Source organism: Chlorocebus sabaeus, chromosome 1, assembly GCF_047675955.1.
Source record: "Chlorocebus sabaeus isolate Y175 chromosome 1, mChlSab1.0.hap1, whole genome shotgun sequence".
Lineage (NCBI taxonomy): Eukaryota > Metazoa > Chordata > Mammalia > Primates > Cercopithecidae > Chlorocebus > Chlorocebus sabaeus.
In genome coordinates, this window is record NC_132904.1 from 7,571,183 (window position 1) to 7,592,744 (window position 21,562).

The 21,562-nt window shown below is 45.4% G+C and overlaps 2 protein-coding genes across 9 annotated transcripts in view; one reads left to right on the forward strand and one right to left on the reverse strand.

The window, feature by feature from the left end:
• The window catches only part of RBM4 (RNA binding motif protein 4), a 51,100-nt gene that overhangs the window by 3,076 nt on the left and 26,462 nt on the right, over window positions 1-21,562 (reverse strand). For 3 of the 5 annotated variants that reach the window (XR_012092311.1, XR_012092296.1, XM_007972214.3), the window contains one exon: window positions 13,960-16,483. The exons of 1 other annotated variant lie outside the window; for it this stretch is intronic. Coding sequence is in view for 1 of the 4 variants with exons in the window: in XM_007972214.3 (XP_007970405.1) it covers window positions 16,374-16,483 (110 nt within the window). In the remaining 3 variants the exon portion in view is untranslated. Of the gene's footprint in view, window positions 1-13,959; window positions 16,484-21,562 lie in introns of those variants that run through there. One more of the 5 variants, XR_005240562.2, reaches the window with a different exon arrangement.
• Window positions 3,567-17,340, forward strand: RBM4B (RNA binding motif protein 4B). 4 transcript variants are annotated; one of them, XR_493040.3, is made up of 5 exons: window positions 3,567-3,704; window positions 4,385-4,808; window positions 13,047-13,723; window positions 15,846-16,067; window positions 16,676-17,340. XR_493040.3 is itself a non-coding variant. In XM_007972560.3 (4 exons), the coding sequence occupies exons 2-3, from the start codon at window positions 4,397-4,399 to the stop codon at window positions 13,712-13,714; spliced, it is 1,080 nt and encodes a 359-aa protein (XP_007970751.1). In that variant the 5' UTR covers window positions 3,567-3,704; window positions 4,385-4,396; the 3' UTR covers window positions 13,715-13,723; window positions 15,846-17,340. The 4 variants fall into 4 exon arrangements, 2 of the variants coding, with proteins under 2 accessions (XP_007970751.1, XP_007970664.1); XR_012092466.1 differs by having other exon boundaries at window positions 16,758-17,340; XM_007972560.3 differs by having other exon boundaries at window positions 15,846-17,340.

Sequence of the window (21,562 nt, forward strand, 5' to 3'; positions counted from 1 at the left end):
GTTCATGCCTTTAACCCCAGCGATTTGGGAGGCCAAGGTGGGTGGATCACCTAAGGTCAGGAGTTCGAGACCAGCCTGACCAATGCGGTGAAACCCCGCCTCTACTAAAAATACAAAAATTAGCCAAGCATGGTGATGCGTGCCTGTAGTCCCAGCTACTCGGGAGGCTGAGACAGGAGAACTGCTTGAACTCCGGGAGGCGGAGGTTGCAGTGAGCTGAGATTGTGCCACTGCACTCCAGCCTGGGCAACAGAGCAAGACTCCGTCTCAAAAAAAAAAAAGAAGGCCGGGCGCGGTGGCTCAAGCCTGTAATCCCAGCACTTTGGGAGGCCGAGACGGGCGGATCACGAGGTTAGGAGATCGAGACCATCCTGGCTAACACGGTGAAACCCCGTCTCTACTAAAAAATACAAAAAAATAGCCGGGCGAAGTGGCGGGCGCCTGTAGTCCCAGCTACTCGGGAGGCTGAGGCAGGAGAATGGCGTAAACCCGGGAGGCGGAGCTTGCAGTGAGCCGAGATCCGGCCACTGCACTCCCGCCCGGGCGACAGAGCGAGACTCCATCTCAAAAAAAAAAAAAAAAAAAAAAAAAAAAAAAAAAAAAAAAAGAAAGAAAGAAAAGAAAAGGCTGTGCGTGATGGCTCACACCTGTAATCCCAGCACTTTGGGAGGCCAAGGTGGGCGAATTACAAGGTCAGGAGTTCAAGACCAGCCTGACCAATATGGTGAAACCTCATCTCTACTAAAAATACAAAAATTAGCTGGGTGTGGTGGTGGCGCGTGCCTGTAATCCCAGCTACTCAGGAGGCTGAGGCAGGAGAATCATTGAACTCTGCAGGCAGAGGTTGCCGTGAGCCAAGATAGTACCACTGCACTCCAGCTTGAGCGACAGAGTGTGACTCCATCTCAAAAAAAACAGACAAGAAGCGATGCTTAAAATCCTTAGTAACCAGAGAAATACAAATTAAAGCAACAATGAAATATCACTTTATATCTATCAGACTGACAAAAATTAGAAAAGCAGATAATGTCATCACAGGAGGGATGCAGAGATACAAGGCCCCTCATATGCTGCAGGTGGAAGAGTTTGCTGGTGCAGCTTTTCCGGAGAACAATTTGGCGCTACTTAGACAGGTGAGTTCTATGTATACTCTATGACCCAGCAAGTCCACCTCTGGGTTTATAACCCCCCAAATTCTCACACAGAATTACGGCACATACTTAAGCATGTTCACTGCAGCCCTGTTTATAATGACAAAGAGCTGGAAGCAAGCTGAGCGTCCTATGCCCAGAGATGAACAGGTACAATCTGTGACTGTACACCACAGAGGACTGCATTACTCACTAGTGAGGTATCATGCGGCGACACAGCCCTTAGTGGAAAAATAGTAAGGCACACTGAGCTATACAACTCAAAACACACCATTTACATAATTTATACAAATGTACAACATTTAAGTCCAGATTAGAAGAAATCAACTGTAAAAAGACATTTGTAACAATCCAGGAGAAATTTGGGCATAAACAGTAGATGATATTAACATAGGATAGTGCTGTTTTAAATTAGAAGCACATAGTAAGCCGGGTGCAGTGGCTCACACCTGTAACCAGCATTTTGTGAGACTGCAGTGGAAACATCTTGAGCCCAGAAGTTTGAGACCACCCTGGGCAACACAGTGAGACCCCCATCACTACAAAAACATTTTAAAAATTAGCTGGATGGGGTGGCCCACACCTGTGGTCCTAGCTGCTCCAGAGGCTAAGATAGGAGGATCACTTGCTCCTGGGAGGTTGAGGCTACAGTGAGCCATAATGGTGCCACTGCACTCTAGCCTGGAAAACAAAGTGACACCCCTGACTCAAAAATAATAGTAGTAACAGTTAAGGGCCGGGCGTGGTGGCTCATGCCTGTAATCCCAGCACTTTGGGATGCCAAGGCCAGTGGACACCAGCCTGGCCAACATGGTGAAACCCTGTCTCTACTAAAAATACAAAAATTAGCTGGGTGTGGTAGTGCACACTTGTAGTCCCAGCTACTCGGGAGGCTGAAGCAGGAAAATGGCTTGAACGCAGGAGGTGGAGGTTGCAGTAAGCCGAGATCGCACCACTGCCCTCCAGCCTGGGTGACACAGCGATACTCTGTCTTTAAAAAATTGAAAAATAAAAATAAATCAAATCAAATCAAATCGGAAGGACAGGGCCTCTTCTGAAATGGCTGAGAAACAGAAAGAACTCAGGGAAAGAATATCTCCAAGTAGCTGGGGTGGAAGAAGGCAGCCTGGGGAATGTGTGCCTGATGGTATCAGAGAAGCCATTATGGAGCCACTACAACGAGGAATGGTGGCTGACAATCTCCCTGGCAGGCTCTACTAGGAGATAAACCCAATCGATCAATCTCCACAAAAGGCTACTTTTTGTTGGAGGGTGACAGTTGGGGAATCTGCCTAAACTTTTTTTTTTTCCAGACCGAGTCTTGCTCTGTCACCCAGGCTGGAGTGCAGTGACACCATCTCGGCTCGCTGCAACCTCCGCCTCCCGGGTTCCAACGATTCTCCTGCCTCAGGCTCCCGAGTAGTTGGGATTACTACTAGGCGCCCGCCGCCACGCCCGGCTATTTTTTGTATTTTTAGTAGAGACGGGATTTCACCATGTTGGCCAAGCTGGTGTCGAACTACTGAACTCGTGATCGGCCCGCTTCAGTCTCCCAAAGTGCTGGGATTATAGGCGTGAGCCGCCGCGCCCGGCCCGCCTAAGCTTGTTTTTACCGCCAGGAGGTGCCCTTGGACCACAGCTGAATTCTGAATGCTAGACAGTTGGGAAACTCACAGTCGCCTAGACTTCCAGCTTGGTGTGGACGAGGAGACCCTGTCCCACCCCTGAACTAGAGACCTCGCTGGGCCTCTCCACCAAGTATCCCTCTCGTGTGCTCACCACAGACCAGGACTGTGATGGACACACAATGAGAGAACCAGACCACGGATACTCACGAGCAAACAAAACATGACTAAGCGTAGCCTGGGTAGCAATGCCTCTTAGGCCTGTCCTAGTTTTGCCAGGTTATCCTTCTGCCACTTCGTTCTCAGTTTCCGTACCAATAAATAACATGTCTGTAATGAAACACTAAAATAATGTTTAAAGCGCTACAAAACAATGACTAGTTTTGCTTAAAATGTGGCGCGCCTGTATTTCTGAAATGTTGCCCCAAGCTGCCACAGAGGCCGGCCAGCCCGCTACGAAAGCCCCTTTTTAGGGCCCTCGGGGAGATTCCCCTTTGTCATTAGCTCTCCGGCCTCCTCAGAGGGCCCAATAGCAGGACCCATTGTGATGGTGAGTGACTCCCCCGGGCCTCCGCTTTTCTAGGCAGTAGTCGCGTCCAGAGCCCCTCTGACGCAGGAGTGGCGACCCTTTCCAGGGTGAAGACTGGCTGGCTGGGGCTGGGGATGGGCTGACCTCCGCGGCGCTGTGCCGCCACCAAGAGGCCCCGCCCCCGTGCTGCGAGGTCATTTGTATGCAGCCTCGCGATTGGTCACTCGGCTCCCGCGAGGGGAAGGGGAGGGAAGCAGCGCGTACTCGCGCGTGCGTGAGCTGGTGCGTGAGCTGGCGCGCGAGAAAGGGCCCGGTCGCGTCGAGGCTCGAGCGGCCGTCGCCATTTTGTAGGGTTCTCCCTGACGCGGGAGCCGCCGCCGCCGCCGCCGCCACCCGGAGGTGCGAGGGGGTCTTGTGTGTGTGATGTGGGGAGCTCGGGGGCGGGGCGGGGCGGGCCGGGCCGGGCCTCTTGCAGAAGGCATGGCGGGGATTTGGGTTTCTCATTTTGCTGCGGGAGGTCTGGGAAGACAACGGGAGGAGGCGGGACCGGGTCTCCGGAAGGAGGCGGGGCAGGGGTCGGGTCGAGTCTTTGTTGGAGCGAAGAAGCTGGAGGGTGGGCCGCTTGGGGGGCGGGTGGTTGGTCCCGGTTAGAGGGAAAGGGGACTTTTTTCCTTTTAGTGTATCTTGAAAGGTGCTAGTGCGTGGAGGAGAGGTACACAGATTTCCCTCCAAAACCTTGTTACCAGGCGCACTGCGATAGATACCCCTTGCCTTTGCTTGGGCTTTTCTCTTTCCTCATTTTAAGACATTAAACAGCTAATTCTGGTATTTCATTGCGCTCCATTTCACGGAGGTGATAGACTGTGCTATGCATGGTGACCCTCGACCTCCTGTTTCCATGTCACACATAGCTCGCACTTCTCAAGAACAAACCGCCCTTCTACTGAGGAAGAATAATGAATGTCTATGCGAGGGTCTCTGAAGGTGCAAGAACTTTGGAGGATTAGACGAAAATGCTGCAGTGCACCGAAATTTCCCACCACACCCCTGACTTTTGAAATCTTGTTTTTCTCTCCCAGGCTCTTGTCAGGATGGTGAAGCTGTTCATCGGAAACCTGCCCCGGGAGGCCACAGAGCAGGAGATTCGCTCTCTTTTCGAACAGTATGGGAAGGTGCTGGAATGTGACATCATTAAGAACTATGGCTTTGTGCACATAGAAGACAAGACGGCAGCTGAGGATGCCATACGCAACCTGCACCATTACAAGCTTCATGGGGTGAACATCAACGTGGAAGCCAGCAAGAATAAGAGCAAAGCTTCAACCAAGTTACACGTGGGTAACATCAGCCCCACTTGTACCAACCAAGAGCTTCGAGCCAAGTTTGAGGAGTATGGTCCGGTCATCGAATGTGACATCGTGAAGGATTATGCCTTCGTACACATGGAGCGGGCAGAGGATGCAGTGGAGGCCATCAGGGGCCTTGACAACACAGAGTTTCAAGGTGAACTGCTCTGGGCCTGGGTAGTAGAGCCGAGTGGGGTCTAGCTCAAGACAGGCAAGAACACAAGACTATAGAACTGGCAGGGTGGTCTCTTCCATTCTGTTTTAGCTGGAAATAATAGATTATGTTTTCCGCTCTTAAGCATAGTTTACCTCTGGGGAAGCAAACACTTCCCCTTTTCAGGTTTGCTAAGATGTTGCTCACCGACTGCATAGAATCGCAGACTGTGGGTTACTTTATCCTGCGAGATTCTTGCATTCATTCGAGTGCTGTTGGAAGTGTAATCTGCTTGGGGAAACGAGTACCTCATGAGAGAAGGGAGGATAAAGGTCTGTGGCTTACCTGCGTCTTTAGTTATGATCAGGAAGCCTTATATTTGAGGGTTTAAGTGCTTAAGATTTATATTCTTTACTGCTTTGGGTGATGGATACTGGTGGGAAAGAAGAAAAAAGACATCTAGAGGAACCCCTATATTATAAATCTGGGTGGCAAGTCGATCTGCGGGAGTATCTTTTGGTTGCTCAGATTTGTGCAATGTATTCAAGCAGAGTCAAAAAACATGCCATGGAGTGTTCTGCTCCACCTACTATTATTTAACCCTAAGAAAAAGAAATTTCTAAATATATCAGACTAAATGAGAATGATGGTCCCCCTTCTGAAGAAATTCCAGTAAAAGCATCATACTGTTTATACTGATGATAAAGGTACATATGTTGTCACTAATACCACAAGAGGTTGTCAGAAGACTCTAGAACTGTGCTAATATGGTAACTACATGTGGTTTAGTAAATTGAAATTAACTAAGATTAGATAAAATTTAAAATTCAATTTTTCAGGTGTATACCAGACACGTTTCACGCACTCAGTAGTCACGATGCCTGTGGCTACCGTGTTAATAGAGACACAGAACATTTCCATCATCATAGAACATTCTTTTGGATAGCACTGTTCTACAAGTGTTTTGGTAATAGTATCGTCTTGGACCTCATGTTCATAGCCACTTTTGCGGTTCCTAAGTCAACACCTTTTTTGCCCTGAGTGTCATTAAAGGGGTTGTTAAGAAGTACTTTTGGATCCTCTGTTAAACCTGAAAAACAGAATGAGAAAATAAATAATGGGAGAAGAGGAAAAGTTGACCAGAGAAGGGTAAGAAAGTTTGCATAGTGGAGATCAGAGCACCATCAGGTATCTCTGGCTTCATCCAGTAATGCCTTGGCCTTTAGCTGCTCTTTAAAGCATAAGGCAAAGGTTGCAGATACTTGCTACCATTAACTAGTGTGTGACCTTGAATAAGTGTTTTAACATCTCTCTGCTTCATTTTCCTCACTAGTATTGTCCCCACTTAAAGAGTTAATGATCCCTACTGTACCTCCCTCACAGGATTGTAGTGGAGCTAGAATGAATAGATGTGAAAGTGTTTTGACAGTAAAAGCGCTATATGATGACAGGTGATTGCTGTTTGCAACCATGAGTGTTTCTCTTCTGGTTAGAAAATTATTGAAAGTGATAGTGAAGCTTTCCTTATTTGCTTTTCTTACATTTGTTTTTCTTTTTCTTATTTTGGAATGTTGTTGCATTTTCAGCTTTTAAAAGTATTCTTAATTATTTTCATTTGATGGGGGAGATCATCATGATGGACAGTGGAGACTGGGGAAGGAGGGTTTTCTCCTGACAGGTAATGAGCAAAATGTAAAAGAATGTAAAGTTGGGTACAAATTGCAGAGGTATTCTAGTAATGTAATACAGAATGCCTTTGCCTTTTAAATATATTTAATACAGTTAATTCTGGAGTTCGAGACCAGCCTGGCCAACATGGTGAAATCCCATCACTTACTAAAAATACAGAAAAACTATCCAGGCGTGGTAGTGTGTGCCTGTAATCCCAGCTACTCAGGAGGCTGAGACAGGAGAATCGCTTGAACCTGGGAGGTAGAGGTTGCAGTGAACCGAGATCGTGCCACTGTACTCCAGTCTGGGCAACAGAGAGACTCCTTCTCAAAAAAGAAAAAGAAAAAAATATATATATACATATATATATTTAATACAACTGAATAAAAGGAAAAGGACAGGCCGGGCGCTGTGGCTCACGCCTGTAATCCCAGCACTTTGGGAGGCCAAGGCAGGGGGATCACAAGGTCAAGAGATCGAGACCATCCTGGCCAACAACATGGTGAAACCCCGTCTCTACTAAAATACAAAAATTAGCTGGGCGTGGTGGTGCACACTTGTAGTCCCAGCTACTTGGGAGGCTAAGCCAGCAGAATCGCTTGAACCTGGGAGGCAGAGGTTGCGGTGAGCTGAGATGGTGCCACTACACTCCAGCCTGGCGACAGAGCGAGACTCTATCTCAAAACAAAACAAAAAAAGGAAAAGGACAAAAATATGTGTAAGAAAAATCAGTTACTTGGCCTCCCAAAGTGCTACGATTACAGGCCAAACTATCTTAATGAAAGAAAAGCTACCTGAAGTTAGGGCCGGATGCAGTGACTCACGCCTGTAGTCCCAGCAGTTTGGGAGGCCGAGGTGGGCGGATCACGAGGTCAGGAGATTGAGACCATCCTGGCTAACACGGTGAAACCCCGTCTCTACTAAAAATACAAAAAAAAAAAAAAAAATTAGCTGGGCATGGTGGCGGGTGCCTGTAGTCCCAGCTACATGGGAGGCTGAGGCAGGAGAATGGTGTGAATCCGGGAGGCGGAGCTTGCAGTGAGTTGAGATCGTGGCACTGCACTCCAGCCTCGGCGACAAAGCAAGACGCTGTCTCAAAAAAAAAAAAAAAAGAAAAGCTACCTGAAGTTAATTAAAAAAAAAAAAGAAAAGAAAAAAATCAGTTAACTTAACTTGGGGGAGTTGGCTTAGGATGAATATGTATTTTAATAAGGCAGGTATAATTAGGAAGTGAGTATCTGAATAATGCAATGGATCTATAAGATTTTTTAAAACATCACTTCCTTAGAAAGTGCAGACACTAGGCCGGGCGCGGTGGCTCAAGCCTGTAATCCCAGCACTTTGGGAGGCCGAGACGGGCGGATCACGAGGTCAGGAGATCGAGACCATCCTGGCTAACACGGTGAAACCCCGTCTCTACTAAAAAATACAAAAAACTAGCCGGGCGAGGTGGCGGGCGTCTGTAGTCCCAGCTACTCGGGAGGCTAAGGCAGGAGAATGGCGTGAATCCGGGAGGTGGAGCTTGCTGTGAGCCGAGATCCGGCCACTGCACTCCAGCCTGGGCGACAGAGCGAGACTCCGTCTCAAAAAAAAGAATTAAAAAAAAAAAAAAAGAAAGTGCAGACACTAAAATGAATAGGAAAAGAAAAATCCTGTATTTGGTTTTCATGTTCTTAACTTGGCTCCTCTGGAGAGAGCACTCTCCTCCTAGTTATAGAGACATTTTTATAACCAGCTCTGGTTTTTTTTCTCCCAGATGACAAGAGCAAGCTTAGCATTGGATAGTAAGTTGTAGTTTTACAGAAAATGCAATCTGGATACCAGTTTGACACGTTTCAATTTAAGTTCTTTTCAGTTGTCTACCAATGAACATGGCCTCTTAAAAGGGCCATTTGAGCCCCGGTGAGGTGGCTCACGCCTGTAATCGCAGCACTCTGGGAGGCCGAGGCAGGGGGATCACCTGAGGTCAGGAGCTGGAGACTAGCATGGTCAACATGGTGAAACCCTGTCTCTACTAAAAATACAAACATGCCTGTAATCCCAGCTACTCAGGAAGCTGAGACAGGAGACTCACTTGAACCTAGAGGCGGAGGTTGCAGTGAGCCGAGACCGCGCCACCGCACTCTAGCCTGGGCAGCAGAGCAAGACTCAGTCTCAAATTAACCAACAAAAAAGTTCTTTTGAACCTTTATTTCTATATGTTAATGGCTGCCATTGAGGCTTTTTGCATTGTATGACTTCTAAAAGGAAGTAGCAGAATCTGAGTTTACCTTACTCTTTCAGGATCTGTTTCCTTTCTACAGCCAGCAGTGAACTCAACTTACTTCCTTAGCACACATGGTTGGTATTGGAAGACCTAAATAAGCTATTCCCAAATAACAATCAGGCAGCTTAATTGGGAAGAATATGTGAGAGTTCAGGTGTCTTGTTTTTTTTCCCTATATGTAAACAAGCATTAAGTCAGAATGCTACTCTGTATTAGCTACATCCCCAATATTTTCTGGATCATGGCACTTGATAGGCACTTAGAAATTAAGACCCCAGGTTTCCCACTTCTCAGCATTTTAATGCTCTTTTCTGTTACAGCTTTCAAAATAAAACACTATTATTGGGCTGGTTTTCTGGAAAATGTTGGCAACAAACTTCAGTAACTTTTGGAAGTCTCAGGAAATCTTTAAGCTTTTGGCTTGTCCAAGTGTAGTAGAGTAGAATAATTAATCTTTCATTTTTCTTTGCCCTGGTTCCTTAAGGTGTAATAATAGAGAAGCATAATCTTTTTCAATTATTTTTAAAACTTTAGGGTATTTAAAGGCTAGGCTGGATGCAGTGGCTTATGCCTGTAATCCCAGCCCTTTGGGAGGCCGACGCAGGCGAATCACCTGAGCTCAGGAGTTTGAGACCAGCCTGGCCAACATGGTGAAACCTTGTCTCCACTAAAAATAGAAAAAACTAGCCAGGTGTGGTAGCGTGCACCTGCAGTCCCAGCTACTTAGGAGACTGACGCAGGAGAATTGCTTGAGCCCAGGAGGCAGAAGTTGCAGTGAGCTGAGATTGCGCCACTGCACTCCAGTCTGGGCAACAGAGCAAGATACTTGTCTCAAAAAGTAATAATAATAATAATAATTAATAAAAATAAAAGGCTAATTATAACCATTGGAAAGACTGTGGTTGTTTTGTGTTTTTTTGTGTTTCTTTTTTTTTTTGAGACAGTCTTGCTCTGTTGCTTAGGCTGGAGTGCAGTGGCACAATCTCAGCTCACTGCAGCCTCCGCCTCCCAGGTTCAAGTAATTCTTGTGCCTCAGCCTCCTAAGTAGCTGGGACTGCAGGCATGTGCCACCACGCCCAGCTAATGTTTTATATTTTTTTAGTAGAGATAGGATTTCACCATGTTGGCCAGGCTGGTCTCGAACTTCTGGCCTCAGGTGATTGGCCCACCTCGGCCTCCCAAAGTGCTGGGATTACAGGTATGAGCTACTGCACCCAGCTTGGAGAAACTGTTTGAAAATTTTTTTTTAAATCTGTCACCCCTATTACAGATTTTTTTAGTTCTAGGTTGAAAAATTGGGCCGGGCGCAGTGGCTCATGCCTGTAATCCCAGCACTTTGGGAGGCCGAGGCAAGTGGATCACGAAGTCGAGTTCAAGACCAGCCTAGCCAACATGGTGAAACCCCATCTCTGCTAAAAATACAAAAATTGCTTAAGAATCACACCAGTGGTGATGGGTGCCTGTGATCCCAGCTACTCAGGAGGCTGAGGCAGGGAATTGCTTGAACCCGGGAGGTGGAGGTTGCGGTGAGCCGAGATTGTGCCACTGCACTCCAGCCTGGGTGACAGAGCAAGACCATGTCTCAAAAAACAAACAAAAAATTGATACCTGCATCCTTTTCACAACTACACAGAGGTAGATTTTGCCACAGATAGAAACTTGAGTTCCCACCCTCTAAATAAATGCAGGAATGAAGATTGGATTTAGTTAAAAAACATCAAGGTAAAGTTGCTGGATTTTGTTTCTCCAAAAAATGGACCCAGAATCTATAAAAGTAAAGTGCAAATTTAAGGAATTTTTTTGTTAAAAATGTTACTTTTAGGTCTCTGGATTGGCTCTTTTTTAGACTGTCATGGTCACTCTGACTTCGCAATTGGAGCATAGTTTGTGTCTGTCACATAGCTTAATGTCATCATGTGTATTTGAAAGCCAAGTCATTTATAATCTTTTAGTCTAAATTATAGGGAACTCTGCATTTGAGATATAAATGGTGGCAGAAATCTGTGTTTCTGTTCAAATCATAGCATTGTGGCCCCTAACTTCGAACAATTAGGAGTATTTAAATCTCTGAAAACAATGGGATGGCAAAATGCTTTTAGATATTTAGTGCCTTTTTGGGTGTCTGCTGACTATCGGTGATAGTGGATGCTGCCTGTCTGCTAGCAGTTGGAGGTATAAAGCCTGAGCACTTTTGTTTCTGCTAGAAACTGGAGTGATAGGACTCTTTGACATTGGGCAAAATGAATTTGACTAAAGTGATATTACTGCACTAACCCACTCCCCTCTCAGGGTCAGTGCATGGCACTGTTCTGGCTGCCGTTCTGAATCGGGCTATTTCCAACAGGATGGTGGAGCACAAGGCTTCCTCTCACATAGCTGCATCCAGAACAAGGTCTGTTAAAGAGAGCAACTTGCTGATTGCAGAGGGGGGGGATTTGTTCTGAGCAGTCCTTAAGAGTAATGAGAAGCCCCTGTTCTCTGTATCTGTGCTGACTGCGTTTTCGTTCTTTTTTTTTTTTTTGAGATGGAGTCTCACACTGTTGCCCAGGCTGGAGTGCAGTGGCATGATCTCCACTCACTGCAACTTCCACCTCCTGGGTTCAAGCGATTCTCCTGCCTCAGCCTCCCTTGCATTTTCTTTTGGCTACAATTTGGAAAGCACTGACTTGATCTCCAGGAGAGTCTTGTGCAACCTGGGACTACTCTTTTTCTTTAACTGCTTTTAAAGACTTCAGATGCTTTCTTCAGTAAGGGTCCCTGGGTTTGGTGGTTCACAATCCCTGAGCAAAGATTGTTTCTTCTCTTAGCTGTTCCTCACTGCTGGTCATTTCCTGGAAGCCGAAATGGATGTGGCCCATTTGTATGTGTTCTTAAGGTCTCTAGGCAAATGCTGCATTTTTCTTTTTTTTTTTTTTTTTTTTTTTTGAGACAGAGTCTGGCTCTGTCGCCCAGGCTGGAGTGCAGTGGCCGGATCTCAGCTCACTGCAAGCTCCGCCTCCCGGGTTCCCGCCATTCTCCTGCCTCAGCCTCCCGAGTAGCTGGGACTACAGGCGCCGCCACCTCGCCCGGCTAGTTTTTTTGTATTTTTTAGTAGAGACGGGGTTTCACCATGTTAGCCAGGATGGTCTCGATCTCCTGACCTTGTGATCCGCCCGTCTCGGCCTCCCAAAGTGCTGGGATTACAGGCTTGAGCCACCGCGCCCGGCTGCATTTTTCTAACTAGTAGTTAATCCCTATAAAGAATTGTAAGTTACATGGCAGGATGAAATGCTAGTCATTTCATTACATGTCAACACACTGTCCCTAAGAAACCAGTACTGTTTTAAGATCTAATTCTTGTTGAGAGACCTTGGTCAGGTAGCTTTCCACACTAGCCTTGTGGGGGTGGGGCTGAGTTGACATCTGGAAGGTCTTATAACTCCCAGAGATACTAGAGATGAAGCAGATGACAAGCCAGGTATGGTTCGTGTGCCCATGATTGGGAGCCTTCTGGTGACATCTGCAAAAATAGGTGGAGGAAACAAGATGGACAGATGACTGATGTGGTTTTTAAGCAATAGTAAATGCTCAGGCCTTACTAGATCCTCAGTCAGTCAGTGAGAGATGGGCAAGATGCCTTCCAAATCTGACTTAACTGAGGTTTTGTTGGTTGATTTTGAAAGTATTGGTAGAATTTGAATCATTACAAGTAATAATAGTCTTAGCAGTGAGAAGTTGAAACTTTTCCAATTGTTGTGTTTAAGGGGAAAAAGGAAAGTTGTGGAGACAGAAGCAGGAGTGAGTCTGGTCTACTCCTGGCCTAAGTAGAAAGTATTGACTAGTCTCTGAAAAATCAAATTTTCTAGCTCTCATCTGTATTAAAACTTCAACTGCTGGCCAGGCACGGTGGCTCATGCCTGTAATCCCAACACTTTGGGAGGCCGAGGCAGGTGGATCACCTGAGGTCGGGAGTTTGAGACCAGCCTGAACAACATGGAGAAACCCTGTCTCTACCAAAAATACAAAATTAGCCAGGCATGGCAGTGCATGCCTCTAATCCCAGCTACTCGGGAGGCTGAGGCAGAAGAATTGCTTGAATCTGGGAGGTGGAGGTTGCACCATTGCACTCCAGCCCGGACAACAAGAGCGAAACTCCGTCTTAAAAAAAAAAAAGAAAAAATTTAAACTACTTTTTAAAGGAGGTTGCTGAAATAGGGTCACAGGTGTGTGTGTCTGTGTGTCTTATGACAATTAATTTACTTTCATTTAGGGGAGGAAAAAGAATGTCAATGAGTTAAAATAAATCTTACATCTGTTTCCTCAAGGCAAAAGAATGCATGTGCAGTTGTCCACAAGCCGGCTTCGGACTGCCCCTGGGATGGGAGACCAGAGTGGCTGCTATCGGTGTGGGAAAGAAGGGCACTGGTCCAAAGAGTGCCCAGTAGATCGTACGGGTCGTGTGGCAGACTTTACTGAGCAGTATAATGAACAATATGGAGCAGTTCGCACACCTTACACCATGGGCTATGGGGAATCCATGTATTACAATGATGCATATGGAGCACTCGACTACTATAAGCGATACCGGGTCCGCTCTTATGAGGCAGTAGCAGCAGCGGCAGCGGCTTCTGCATACAACTACGCAGAGCAGACCATGTCCCATCTGCCTCAAGTCCAAAGCACAACTGTGACCAGCCACCTCAACTCTACTTCTGTTGATCCCTACGACAGACACCTGTTGCCAAACTCTGGCGCTGCTGCCACTTCAGCTGCTATGGCTGCTGCTGCGGCCACCACTTCCTCCTACTATGGAAGGGACAGGAGCCCACTGCGTCGTGCTGCAGCCATGCTCCCCACGGTTGGAGAGGGCTACGGTTATGGGCCAGAGAGTGAGTTATCTCAGGCTTCAGCAGCTACGCGGAATTCTCTGTATGACATGGCCCGGTATGAACGGGAGCAGTATGTGGACCGAGCCCGGTACTCAGCCTTTTAAAAACTGGAGGTGAGAGATGGGTGGGAATGGTTAAAAGATTCCATTTAGTTCCCTTGAAAGAGACCCATGCTTCATAAAGGAGGCTAGAGCCACCTGTTTGCTCTCCGGACAGTATCCAAAAGGTACAAATTACATGTTAGTCTTCAGTATTTCTCTAGCTTAGGCCACAAGTTCCATTTGGCCTGTCAAGGCGTTAGTGTATGACTCCAACCAACTTGTTCCTTCTGAGAGAACAACAAATTCAATTTGATAGAACATTCTTTAATCAGTTGTAAGTATATTTGGGTTACAGAAAAACATTTGAGAGATCTAACATTTGTTACGTGCTCTCTTATATATCATCTATATGATAAAACTGAAATATTTTATTCTTTTACAGAGAAGGGAACCTCGGAGAGGTTAAGTACTTTGCCCAAAGTCATTTGGTAAATGGAAGATAGAGTCAGAATTCACACACGGGCCTGATTCCAAAACCCATGCTTGCTCTACTACAGAAGTACTGCCATGGTAAAGCTGAAAGGCACAGGTTCAGGGCTTAGTAATTAATATCACAGTGAGAATTTTAACTATTACTTTAGGCTTACAGTTTGCTAATAAAATTGCTACTTGAGGGCAGAGGCAGTGGCTCACGCCTAACACTGGGAGGCTGAGGTGGGAGGATCACTTGAGCCCAGGAGTTCAAGACCAGCCTAGGTAACATAGCAAGACCCTGTCTCTACAAAGAAAATTAAATTAGCAGGGTGTAATGGGGAGCACCTGTGATCCCAGCTACTCAGAATGCTGAGGTTGGAAGGATCAATTGAGCCCAGGAGTTGAAAGAGGCCACAGTGAGCTATGATCACACCCCTGTATTCCAGCCTGGGCAACAGAGTAAGACCCTGTCTCTCCTTTTTTTAAAAAAAAAAAAGCAAAAAAACAAACTACTTCTTGGGTCATTACCCTTTGTCAAAGGAAACTCTTCGAATATCATACCTGCATGCCAGAGGAAGTCCTATAAATTTCAAAGGTTCGCTTCTAAGACATTTACTTGAAAGTTGAATGTTTTGATCTTCTGCCCCATAGAGTCCTTATTAGTAATCTAGACTAGCATCTTGTTCTATATGGGCACTTAAGCCCTATTTCTTCATAGCCTGTTATGCTGTCATTTAGAGCTGGATGCTTCCCATTTCTTCCAGCAATTTTTGTGTTTTTTGTTGTTGAAGAGAGGAACATTTCAGGAGTTAGGTAAGTTAGATAAACTGGTAATTTTCAGATGTGTAGAAAATTGCATAGGTGGTGAAAGCCAATGCCATAGGCTCTGAAATTTTACTATTTCCTACATCAGGAAATGTGCACCAAAAGTGCTAAAATGCCAGGAATAATTTTGAGTATCTAAAGATAGATAAATCTTTTCATTTGAGTGGAAATAGCATTATGACAACTTTACATTCTCATGGTTTTTCTTGTACCTTGAAAATGAGCATCACTTGGAGCCCCAGAAGCATGGTTAAAGTGAGTTACTACTGAGTTTCTGGTGTTCCTAACTTATCCCTTTGGTATTTATGTAGAAGATAACAAAGCAGCTGTGTACAGTGGCTCGCACCTGTAGTCCCAACTATTCAGGAGGGTGAGGCTGGAGGATCCCTTGAGCCCAGGAGTGAAGGACTGCAGTTAGCCACTGCATTCCAGCCTGGACAACAGAATGGCTCCTCTCTCTCTTAAAAAAAAAAAATAAAAAGCAAAGCCATAGGAATTTGCTTTTTTATGTGAATTGAGAAGCAAATGTTACGAACCTGTAGTAAGTTGTATTCCTATATGCATGTAAACAAGTCTTGAAATCTCTTGAGACCACCGTGCAGCCCAGTCTGTGTTTACGTGTGAAGCAAATGATCTTAAAATTTGTAGTTTGCCATTAATTTTTACTTTTAATGCAGCTGGATCTAGCATGAGATGGGATATGCTTCTGAAGTAAGCTGGTATAAATCTATCAGATAACCTGTTTCTCTTATGTTTCAAAGTTAAATGTTAAATTCATATATTGTAGTCTTCAAAAGGTATTGCTAGGACATTTTAAAATGAATTTTGACTGCAAGCAGTGGTTGTTCAACTAACCTCTTTTTAGTGATGACTTTTAAAGAAACTTACCTTCCAGGTGTGAACCTCAAATGGACTGAATAACCCTGAGTTGGTTGCAGTCCCAGGAGCCTGATGTTAATGAGGCTGCCAGGATGAAATACTCCAGAACTGTTGGGGATCCAAATTCGGGTCTCACCCTAGCAGAACTGATCCAAGAACGTCACAACTTTTGAAGTCGATTGGCACAGATCAAGACCAAGATTTGGCCCTTTGTCTGTAATAAGTAGAGGAACTTGGTGTGAGTTAACTTTTTTTTTCCCCCAGCCATTGGTGTCTGGAGTTCCCATCATCAATAGAAGGATTAGAGAATTTTAGGAGTGATTTCTTCTTTTGATTTGGCAAGGGAGATTTGGTCAATTAGGGGAACTACTGGAACTGTGGCTCTAACTCTGTGACAGTGTGACATGTAGGTGTGTTGGAATTGGGTGAATGACTGGCTGCTCCTTGATATCCTACCCCTCGTGACCATTTCTGAAAGCTTGTTTACTGTGAAAGATTAAAACAAAACACATTTAGAATAGTGCAGTTCGCCATATATGACATCTCAGCATCTTCTGCTTTTCCTGGACCCCAAAATTAAATTGCAGTTCTTGAAAATGTATGTATGCCCTTTGTTGCAGCAACAGTAGCCTTCTGTCACAGGGGTTATCTTGCCTAAAAGATGGATAAGAAAGATGTATTTATCACCAACATATTCTTCAGCTAGATTGCATCTTTTCCTATATAGCCATAAGTAGATTCCTATATATAGCTATTAATAGACTCCTAGGTAATTACATAGGATATGAGTTAGATCCAGTCTGACTTGGTTTTGTTTTGTTCTTTTTTTTCCCCCGTGAAATACAGGATGGGACCCAGGGCGCTTGTACTCGGAGCCAGGCTGCTCTCCAGGCATTGTGTAAGCCTCTTGTGTTGTGCTCTCTTTCAGGTAGGATAATTGCGGACTGAAACCTCAGGCTGCGGTCATATATGAGAACTTGCTCCGCGCGGTCCCCTTTGCCGGGATGTTTCCATTGCTTCATGTTTCAGTAAACAAAAGGAGTTTGTGACCAACTATGTTTTCTTTCTTAATTTAATTCTTCTAAGTTGACTTTTCTTTCCTCCTGAAACTAGTCTCTGTAGCCTTTCACTCTTCCTTACATTCTCAGCCTCTGAGCAGCCCTAGGTAAGGATTATGCTGGCATCCCCTTTTTCCTGTGCAGTGGAGCCCCTCTTATCTTGCTTTCCCTAGGAGTTGAATCCTTCTCCCTGCCTACCTGCAGCATCTCCTTTCCCTTTAAAATGACCATGTAGTGGCAAGCAGCCTTTTACTCTTCTGTTAGCTCTGGACTCTTAACATTGAAGTTACTCTTCTGAAATTGCTAGGACCATTGGGGGTTTTGTTGTTTTGTTTTGTTTTTTTATGTCCGACCTGTGATCGTGGTACAGCATTAGCTGAAATTTACCCTTGTTTTATTCCACGCCCTTTTTTTTTTTAATTTTTTGACAAATAAACGTTTCTAACACTGAAATATCTTTTTATGTTTGTGATTGTTATTTATCACCACAGTCTTTTTATTCTCTCCTAGTTCTTAAGCTACAAAGTTCAAACTAATAGATGTCAGAAATTTACATATAGAAGGAAGAATTTAAGCCCAGGTGTGGTGGCTCACACCTGTAATCTTAGCACTTGGGAGGTTTAGGTGGGCAGATCACTTAAGCCCACTGAAGTTCGAGACCAGCCTAAGCATCATGTCGAAACCCTGTCTCTACCAAAAATAAAAATTAGTTGGCCGGCTGGGCATGGTAGCTCACGCTGTAATCCCAGCACTTTGGGAGGCCGAGGTGGGTGGATCACCTGAGGTCAGGGAGACCAACATGGTGAAACCCCATCTCTACTAAAATACAAAAATTAGCTGGGCATGGTGGCAGGCGCCTGTAATCCCAGCTACTCAGGAGGCTGAGGCAGGAGAATCACTTGAACCCAGGAGGCGGAGGTTGCAGTGAGCCAAGATTGCGCCATTGCACTCCAGCCTGAGCAACAAGAGCGAAACTCCATCTCAAAAGAAACAAAAACAACAAAATTAGTTGGCCAGGTGCAATGGCTCACACCTGTAATCTCAGCATTTTGGGAGACCGAGGCAGGCAGATCACTTGAGGAGTTTGAGACCAGCTTGGCCAACATGACGAAACCCCGTCCCTACTAAAAATACAAAAATTAAGCAGGCATGGTGGCGAGTGCCTGTAGTCCCAGCTACCTGGGAGGCTGAGGCAGGAGAATCGCTTGAACCCAGGAGGCAGAGGTCGCAGGGAGCTGAGATTGCACCACTGTACTCCATCTCAAAAAAAAAAAATAATTAGCTGGGCATGGTGGTGCACGCCTGTAATCGCAGCTACTCAAGAGGCTGAGGTGGGAGATTCTCTTAAGCCCAGAAGGTTGAGGCTGCAGTGAGCTGTGATCGTGCCACTGCACTCCATTCTGGGCAATGGGAGACCCTGTCTCCAAAACGACAAAAAAAAGGATTTAGTGAGGTGAGTGCTGTGGCTTTAGTAATAGGTGATGGGAAGTTAGCCAGATTCTTGAGACATTGCTAAATTTGCTACAGCTGGTGGTGAGGCTACTTTTCTCTAACCAGAGCTGCTCTTAAACCAGTTTAAAGGCTAACAGATCCAGATTAGTAGTGCTAGGAATAAGCCCTGCATCAGAAAAAGGCTGAGCCAGATTCTCTCCAAGGACCTATCATGTTAACTCAATTTCACTTCATATTTTTCTGGCTCATATTAAAAAAAAAATTTTTGCTTAGTTATCACCCCTCTCCAGTGTTTCTCCTTTTTTAATTTTTAAAAAATAATTAAATTCACTTATGAGCTATTAGAAGAGGTCTCTCTTCCGAAGGTGCTTATATTCTGCTAGGATTAGGCTTTGGCTAAAATAAAATCCGAGCAGAAAAGCAAATCACATATTAATGATTAGCAGTGACATTTTGCAGTCACGTATGTCTTCTGGATCACGGACATCTTATTTATCTTTGTTTAGATCCCCATAGAACACATTTAATGATGGACTCAACCCTACTTAAGCTTTATTGTACTTTATATGGAAATGTTGATGTGTAAATTTTGACTACATGTGAAATTTTACCTACAATAATATAGCATTTACTTCACATATTTTATACTTAATCTTGACAGGTGAAGCAAAAATTTTCCCTCATTTCTCAGGGGAACAGACTGACAAATCTACAGAAGTTAACCTGTCCATGCACACATTCCAACCAGTGGTGAAGTACATAAGGCTCATGTTAGCTTCAGTATTCCCCAGGGAAGCAAGACTCTGTTTTACAAAAGAGAAAATAAGGCAAAGATGCTGGGATTTTCTTGTGATCTGCAAGGCACTATGCAGAGCCAAGAAAAAAAAAATGCAGATTTTGCTGGCCTCGGCAAAATCTCTGATGGTTCTCCGTGGTAGGTTTCAACCAATTTAACATACGAAGTTTAACATATGCCAGGTGCATGGCTCACGCCTGTAATCCTAGCACTTTGGGAGGCTGAGGTGGGTGGATTTCCTGAGCTCAAGAATTGAGACCAGCCTGGGCAACATGGCGAAACCCCATCTCTACTAAAAATACAAAAAATTTAGCTGGGCATGGTGGTGTGTACCTGTAATCCCAGCTACTGGGGAGGCTGAGGCACAAGAATCGCTTGAACCCAGGAGGCAGAGGTTACAGTGAGCTGATAATGCGCCACTGCACTCCAGCCTGGGTGACAGTGAGACTCTGTCTCAAAAAAAATAAGTAAATAATAAACATATCTTGATTTCTATCTCATTGGCAGAACAAGAAAAAAAATTTTCTGGCCGGGCGCAGTGGCTCACGCCTGTAATCTTTGGGAGGCTGAGGCGGGCAGATTACGAGGTCAGGAGATCGAGACCATGCTGGCTAACACGGTGAAACCCCATCTCTACTAAAAATGCAAAAAATTATCCGGATGTGATGGCGGGCGCCTGTAGTCCCAGTTACTCAGGAGGCTGAGGCAGGAGAATGGCGTGAACCCGGGAGGTGGAGCTTGTAGTGAGCCGAGATCGCGCCACTGTACTCCAGCCCGGGCAACACAGCAAGACAACGTCTCAAAAAAAAAAATTTTTTTTGGCCGGGCGCGGTGGCTCAAGCCTGTAATCCCAGCACTTTGGGAGGCCGAGACGGGCGGATCATGAGGTCAGGAGATCGAGACCATCCTGGCTAACACGGTGAAACCCCGTCTCTACTGAAAAATACAAAAAAACTAGCCGGGCGAGGTGGCAGGCGCCTGTAGTCCCAGCTACTCGGGAGGCTGAGGCAGGAGAATGGCGTGAACCTGGGAGGCGGAGCTTGCAGTGAGCCGGGATCGCGCCACTGCACTCCAGCCTGGGCGACAGACCGAGACTCCGTCTCAAAAAAAAAAAAAAAAAAAAAATTTTTTTTTATGCAGAAGAGTTCTATATCATCACTGCCCAATAACACTTCTGGCAGTGATGGAAGTGTTCCGTATCTGTGCTATCCAATTTGTGGCTACTGTGGTAAAATGAGTTACCATATGGTTAGGTAGTAAAATAAGCTACTCATAGGTGGAGAAAAAGCCCTTTATTTTAGAAAACCTTTCACCCCAAAAGAGGACTGTTGAGTAAGACAAATGTATTTCTTTAAGATGGAGTCTCGCTCTGTCGCCCAGGCTCGAGTGCACTGGTATGATCTCGGCTCACTGTAACCTCTGCCTCCCAGGTTCAAGCAATTCTCCTGTCTCAACCTTCCCAGTAGCTGGGATTACAGTCACATGACACCATGCCTGGTGAATTTTTGTATTTTTAGTAGAGATGGAGTTTCACCACATTGGTCAGGCTGGTCTTGAACACCTGACCTCAGGTGGTCTGCCTGCCTCGGCCTCCCAAAATGCTGGGATTACAGGCATGAGCCACTGCACCCGGCCAATGTTTTTATTTCTAAACCTTACTTCTCATATGAGAAATTACATATTGTGAATACAAAATTCCTTTAGTTCACCAAGACCAAGTTTCTCACTATAGACCACTTCAGAGTCCCATGAGGCCTCTCAACACTAAAAGCTCCTGAATTCATTTATCAGCTGTTTGAATTCCTACTGTGAGCTAGGATGTGGGAACATGGTGATGAATGAGGCATATGTGGTTTCTGTAGCCTCAGATCTACCCCTTCCTCAGGTTTCCAGATACATAGTGAAGCTGGTATGGCACAGAAAGACAGTAGACCCTCAGGGTACTCAATGCACTGTTAGGAACTTGTCCTAAGGGCAGAAAAAGGTCAGCTGCCTGAAAGATGGACCAGGAAAGGGAAGCAACTTGCCCCAGATTGGTTTCATAGCTTGTCGGGATTTTGCTTACAAACCTGGTCCTCAGGAAGTCACCTGGCCTAGGAGATTCGGGAAAAGGAAGGAGGGGAGAAGTAAATATTCCTGGGAAGAGCTGTCAGTTTGTTGGAAGATCAATCTCATCTTTCTTCAGACCAGAGCTAGGCTCTACTGCTGAGGAGAAATGAAATGCAGGAAATGATAGAATCAGCTCCAGGACTTGTGGGGGAAGAGTGAAAAATCTGACAAGATGAATTCAATCTGAAGTGCCTTAGGTTTGCAGGGCCTTTGAGAATCCAGGCCAAATTCAAACTGCGTATCTGTCACCTCTGCAAATCCACAAGAACCCAATGAGGTAGCATCCTGGCTCTCCCAGCAATTAAGCAACTGAGGTTA